Source organism: Aegilops tauschii, chromosome 3, assembly GCF_002575655.3.
Source record: "Aegilops tauschii subsp. strangulata cultivar AL8/78 chromosome 3, Aet v6.0, whole genome shotgun sequence".
Classification (NCBI taxonomy): Eukaryota; Viridiplantae; Streptophyta; class Magnoliopsida; order Poales; family Poaceae; genus Aegilops; species Aegilops tauschii.
Window position 1 is genome coordinate 58,417,612 of NC_053037.3, and position 7,076 is coordinate 58,424,687.

Here is a 7,076-nt window from a genome sequence, read left to right on the forward strand (position 1 = left end):
TCCCTACTTTCAATGCAGTCCAACAGTCGATCGATCGGCACCAGCTGCACTTTGCACGTTCCAAAGCCGACACGTGCCGCTAGCTTGGCCGTATCACCGTCACCGGTTGAGCACGATCCGGTTCACTCCACACGGCCGTGCCTGCCGTGCCTGCCGTCGCCTGGCCCCAACGCCACCGTAAAACCCTACCCACGTTGCCAACCGGGGCACGCCACCCCACCACTTCACACCACACCTCACCACCAACGCACGCCGCGCGCGAACCACTGCAGACCGCACCGAGCCAGCCTAGCCGAGATGGCGTCGGCCGCGTCGCCCACGCCGCCGTGGGTCATCCTGGGCAGCGTGCCGCGGGTGCTCTCGGCCTCCGCCGCCGCCGCAGCCCTCTCGTCGGGCCCGGGCGCCGCCGACTTCTCCCTCGCGCTGCCGCCGCCCCCCCGCATGGCGCTCCTCACCATCCCGCCGCGCATCTTCCCGTCGCGCCCCACCCGCGCCAGCTACCCCTGCGTCGTCGCCGCCGACTCCTCCGCGGGCCTCCTACTCCTCCACGCCGACCAGGGCCACGCCACTGGCCCAACCGTCATCGACAAGCCCGGCCACCAGCAGTTCGGCTGGCTCCCGTTCGTCGTGAGCTACTTTGTGCTCCACGCCGCCACCGCCTCCGCCCTGCCCCTCCCCACCCCCGAGCTCGTCTCCTTCAAGGGCGACCTCGGCCTCGTCGCCTACCCCGACGACGCGGGCTACGTGGTCGCCGAGCTCCAGCCCGTCTTCGGCAGCGACAAGGCCGTGCTCCTCCGCTTCTCGTCGCAGGTCGGGGAGTGGGTCAGCAAGAGCGTCACCTACCCGCTTCTGGCCCGCCTGCACAACCACGACGGCGTCGTCTCCTGCTACGGGAGGCTCTGGTGGGTCGACCTCTCCTGGAGCCTCGTCACCTGCGACCCCTTCGCCGACGACCCCGTGCTCACTCGTGTCAAGCTCCCGGAGGGCACGGCGCTCAAGTACAGGGTAGCCTGGGGGCTGCTCGACAAGCACCGCTGCGTTGGCGTCAGCGCCGGCAAGCTGCGGTTCGTCGACATGTACCGCAACCGCAACAGCAACGGGGCAGCACAAATCAGCGTCTGGACGCTCGCCGACTATCCGCCGTACTCCACCGAGTGGATGCTGGAGTGCGAGGCCACCTTCGCGGAGATCTGCAACGACGCCACCTACAGAGAGGTTTTTAGCGTGGAACGACCGAAACACAGCAGGCTCAGCGAACAGCAGACCATCAGGCATCGGCCCAACAGGCCCAGTCGATCCATCTAACGCCCTAGCCCAGGTCGTGGACAACGCAACGCACGCACACAGTTCCTAGCTTGGGCTGTGGCGGGGGCGGCAGGATCTGGTCGTGCGCTGAGGCTGTTTTTACTAAGTAATTGTGTATATTTGCGTGTACCTGAGTTGTCAGGCCACATGTTTATTCTGAATTTGTAATTGTACACAGATGGAAAACATGCAGGAGTACAGTATATTTTGATGATTTCTTCTCTTTGTAAAGTGTAGCTTGTGTTATACTTTGTATTGTACTGAACTGAAGTTTCTGTTATTTGTGCCACCATAGGATAACAGGCATTCCTTTTTTATGCCTTGGATTTGGCCCTTGTGTATGTGTTGGTCCTGAGAAAAATTTAGTTGCTGAAATACTTTATTTCTGAAAATATTTGTAAGTTTTTTGCAAACGCTATTTTGAAATATAGCACGCTATTAGCGTGCTATAACTTGTGTAGCATTTGGAGAAGGGCCTCGCTATATTTTATAGCGCGCTATTTTTTTTATTGACTACTCTCCTATCTCTTTACAACTTATTCTAACATTCCCCCTCAATCTGAACCGAATAAACTTTACCAAGGTTAAGATAGTTCTTGAACTGATTCAACCTTCCAGTAGTAAGAGGTCTTGTGAAGCCATCAGCAAGTTGATCACCAGTTGGTATAAAACGAATATCAAGTAGCTTTCGAGCTACTCTTTCTCTGACAAAGTGAAAATCAACTTCAATATGTTTGGTTCGTGCATGGAAAACAGGATTAGTTAAGAGATAGGTTGCACCAATATTATCACACCGTATCTCGCAGCTTGTGGAGCCTTGATCCCGAGCTCATATAGCAAAGTCTGTATCCACATTACCTCAGCTGTAGCATTAGCCAGAGCTTTATACTCGGCCTCTGTACTTGATCTAGAGACAGTGGCCTGTTTTCTTGCACTCCATGACATAAGATTTGTTCCCAGAAATACAGCAAAATCACCTGTGGACTTTCTGTCATCAACACACCCTGCCCAGTCTGCATCAAAGTATGCAGTAACAAGTATAGACAATGACTTGGTAATCTGAAGTCCAAGACCTTCTGAATATTTAAGGTACCTCAAAATCCTTTTTACTGCAGTCCAATGAGTTGTTCTAGGTGTATGCAAATATTGACATACCTTATTAACAGAGTAAGAAATATCAGGACAAGTAAGAGTCAAATATTGTAGAACACCAACAACACTTCTGTACTTTGTTGCATCTGTTGTGGAACGTAGTAATTTCAAAAAAAATTCTACGCACACGCAAGATCATGGTGATGCATAGCAACGAGAGGGGAGAGTGTCGTCTACGTACCCTCGTAGATCGTAAGCGGAAGCGTTATAACAACGCGGTTGATGTAGTCGTACGTCTTCACAATCGACCGATCCTCAGCACCGAACGTACGGCACCTCCGCGTTCATCACACGTTTAGCTCGGTGACGTCCCGCGAACTCACGATCCAGTAGAGCTTCCGGGAAGAGCTTCATCAGCACGACGGCGTGGTGACGGTGATGATGATGCTACCGACGCAGGGCTTCGCCTAAGCACCGCTACGATATGACCGAGGTGGATTATGGTGGAGGGGGCACCGCACACGGCTAAGAGATCAACAGATCAATTGTTGTGTCTCCAAGGGGTGCCCCCTCCCCGTATATAAAGGAGTGGGGGAGGGGGAGGGCCGGCCCTCTCTATGGCGCGCCCTAGGGGAGTCCTACTCCCACCGGGAGTAGGATTCCCCCTTTCCTAGTAGAACTAGGAGCCCTTCTAAGTAGTAGGAGTAGGAGAGAAGGAAAGGGAAAAGAGAAGAGAAGGAAGGAGGGGGCGCCGCCCCTCCCCCTACTCCAATTCGTAATAAGCCTTGGGGGGCGCGCAGCCTCCCCTCTCTGTTTCCCCTAAAGCCCAATAAGGCCCATATACTCCTCGGCGAATTCACGTAACTCTCCGGTACTCCGAAAAATACCCGAATCACTCGGAACCTTTCTGAAGTCCGAATATAGTCGTCCAATATATCGATCTTTACGTCTCGACCATTTTAAGACTCCTCGTCATGTCCCCGATCTCATCCGGGACTCCGAACTACCTTCGGTATATCAAAACACATAAACTCATATTACCGATCGTCACAGAACTTTAAGCGTGCGGACCCTACGGGTTCGAGAACTATGTAGACATGACCGAGACACGTCTCCGGTCAATAACCAATAGCGGAACCTGAATGGTCATATTGGTTCCTACATATTCTACGAAGATCTTTATCGGTCAAACCGCATAACAACATACATTGTTCCCTTTGTCATCGGTATGTTACTTGCCCAAGATTCGATTGTCGGTATCTTAATACCTAGCTCAATCTCGTTACCGGCAAGTCTCTTTACTCGTTCCGTAATGCATCATCCCGCAACTAACTCATTAGTCACATTGCTTGCAAGGCTTATAGTGATGTGCATTACCGAGAGGGCCCAGAGATACCTCTCCGATAATCGGAGTGACAAATCCTATTCTTAATCTATGCCAACTCCATGAACACCATCGGAGACACCTGTAGAGCTCCTTTATAATCACCCAGTTACGTTGTGACGTTTGGTAGCACACAAAGTGTTCCTCCGGTATTCGGGAGTTGCATAATCTCATAGTCATAGGAACATGTATGAGTCATGAAGAAAGCAATAGCAGTAAACTAAACGATCAAGTGCTAAGCCAATGAAAATGGGTCAAGTCAATCACATCATTATCCTAATGATGTGATCCCGTTGATCAAATGACAACTCATGTCTATGGCTAGGAAACTTAACCATCTTTAATCCAACGAGCTAGTCAAGTAGAGGCATACTAGTGACACTTTGTTTGTCTATGTATTCACACATGTACTAAGTTTCCGGTTAATACAATTCTAGCATGAATAATAAACATTTATCATGATATAAGGAAATATAAATAACAACTTTATTATTGCCTCTAGGGCATATTTCCTTCAGCATCTTCTGGTGCAAGCACCTCTCCACTTTCAACTGTAAGTTTTTCTGAAGTTGAAATTGGTGTACTCACAGGTTTACAATTTTCCAATCCTACTCTCCTGAGTATGTCAGTGGTGTACTTTTCTTGTGTAAGAAGTATAACATTCTTTATCTGATTAACTTCTATGCCAAGAAAATAATAAAGATCACCCAAGTCCTTAAGAGCAAACTCCAACTTCAGATCTTTAAGCAAACAAGTGGTAGCATGTGCACTTAAACTAGCCACAATTATATCATCAACATAGACAAGCACAAAAATAGTGATATTATCTCTACGATACAAGAACAATGAGGTATCTGCTTTAGATGGTGTAAACCCAAGTTGTTGTAGTTGCATGTTCAATCTTGAGTACCAAGCTCTTGGGGCTTGTTTCAAACATACAAAGCTTTATCCAACTTACAGACAAAGTGTGGTGCACTTTGGTCCTCATATCCTGGTGGTTGCCGCATGAACACTTCTTCCTCAAGAACACCATGAAGAAACGCGTTCTGAACATCTAGCTGTCGTAAACTCCATCCTCTAGAAACAGCAATAGACAGTACAAGTCGAATAGTACCAGACTTAACAACAGGACTAAATGTATCTTCATAATCAATACCAAACCTCTGTTTGAAACCTTTAGCAACTAGTGTAGGATAGAAAGTATGTCTAGAGGGGGGGTGATTAGACTACTTGACCAAATAAAAATCTAGCCTTTTCCCCATTTTAGTTCTTGGCAGATTTAGCAACTTCGCACAAGTCAAGCAATCAACCTACACATGCAATTCTAAGAGTATAGCAGCGGCATGTAAAACAATTGCATATGAAGGTAAAGGGAGGAGTTTAAGGGAGCAAACGCAATGTTGACACGGAGATTTTTTTATCCGTGGTTCTGATAGGTGGTGCTATCGTACATCCATGTTGATGGAGACTTCAACCCACGAAGGGTAACAGTTGCGCGAGTCCACGGAGGGCTCCACCCACGAAGAAGCAACCTTGTCTATCCCACCATGGCCGTCGCCCACTAATGACTTTCCTCACTCGGGTAGATCTTCACGAAGTAGGCGATCTCCTTGCCCTTACAAACTCCTTGGTTCAACTCCACAATCTTGACGGAGGCTCCCAAGTGACACCTAGCCGATCTAGGAAACACCACTCTCCAAGAGGTAACAAATGGTGTGTTGATGATGAACTCCTTGCTCTTGTGCTTCAAATGATAGTCTCCCCAACACACAACTCTCTCTCACAGGATTTGGATTTGGTGGAAAGAAGATTTGAGTGGAAAGCAACTTGGGGAAGGCTAGAGATCAAGATTTATGTGGTTGGAATGGAATATCTTGACCTCAACACAAGTGTAGGTGGTTCTCTCTCAGAAAATGTATGTTGGAAGTGTAGGCATGTTCTGATGGCTCTCTCCACGAATGAAGAGTGGGTGGAGGGGTATATATAGCCTCCACACAAAATCTAACAGTTACACACAAATCACCAAACTTGGTGGGACCGAATCATGAAACTCGGTAGGACCAATTTAGTTCATAATGTGACCGTTAGGCATTTCGGTGGGACCGACATGTCAACTCAGTGGGACCTATTTCGTTAGGGTTAGGGCATAACGTAATCTCGGTGAGACCGATTACACAAACTCGATGGGACCGATTTTGGTAATAGACTAACAGAGAGTTGGTCAGGCAAACTCGGTGGGACCGATTCGCTCATTTCGGTTGGACCGAAACATTACGAAAGGGAAACAGAGAGTTTGCATTGCAATCTCGGTGGGACCGATCGCTCATCTCGGTTTGACCGAAACGTTACGAAGGGAAACAGAGTGATTACAATCCCATCTCGGTGAGACCGAGATCCCTATCGGTGAGACCGAAAAGACTAGGGTTTCTAGCAGTGGCTATGTCAACTGAACTCGGTGGCGCCGGATAGAAAGTTTCGGTGGGCCGAGTTTGACTTTTGGTTTGGGACATATGTGGATGTGAGAAAGTAGTTGAGGGTTTTGGAGCATATCACTAAGCACTTTGAGCAAGAAACTCATTAGGCAACACCTCACCCCCTCTTGATAGTATTGGCTTTTCCTATGGACTCAATGTGATCTTGGATCACTAAAATGAAAATGTAGAGTCTTGTGCTTTGAGCTTGAGCCAATCTTCTGTCCTTAGCATTTTGAGGGGTCCACTTTCTAATCCATGCCATGCCAATCATTGAGCTTTCCTGAAATATTTATCTTGAAGTAGCATTAGCTCAATGAGCTATATGTTGTTAGGAATTACCAAAACCACCCAGGGATAGTTGCACTTTCAACTAGTCTAGCCTTGTATCTGTTTATGCTTCCAGCAGATTTTCTCTTTATTTTGTATACCCATTTACAATCAATGATATTGTGACCCTGCCTTGGTGGTACTAGATGCCATGTTTTATTTTTCATGAGTGCATCATATTCATGATCTCTACAGAAGTGATCTCGGAGCTACCGAATTGACAAACTCGGTGATACCGAAGCAACACTTGGAACCTAAACTAGTAAACTCGGTAGGGCCGAGTCACAGTTTGGTGGCACCGAGATTGCTAGGGTTTCATAGAATCTTGAACTCGGTCACACCGATTTGCATGTTTCGGTCGGACCGAAGAGCGCATGTGCAATGGCCAAGGCCGAATCGGTGAGACCGATTTCTACAGTTCGGTCTGTCCGAGATGAGTTCTGCGGAGAGCTAACCCTAAAATTTTCGAATCAATCTAGACCTAAGGAAGTTTT

General features: G+C 48.2%; 1 protein-coding gene across 1 annotated transcript; it reads left to right on the forward strand.

Moving 5' to 3' along the window:
• Positions 1-272: 272 nt before the first annotated feature.
• Positions 273-1,565, forward strand: LOC109749794 (uncharacterized). The gene has a single exon (XM_020308737.3). The coding sequence runs from the start codon at positions 298-300 to the stop codon at positions 1,303-1,305; it is 1,008 nt and encodes a 335-aa protein (XP_020164326.1). The 5' UTR covers positions 273-297; the 3' UTR covers positions 1,306-1,565.
• The last annotated feature ends 5,511 nt before the right edge of the window (positions 1,566-7,076 follow it).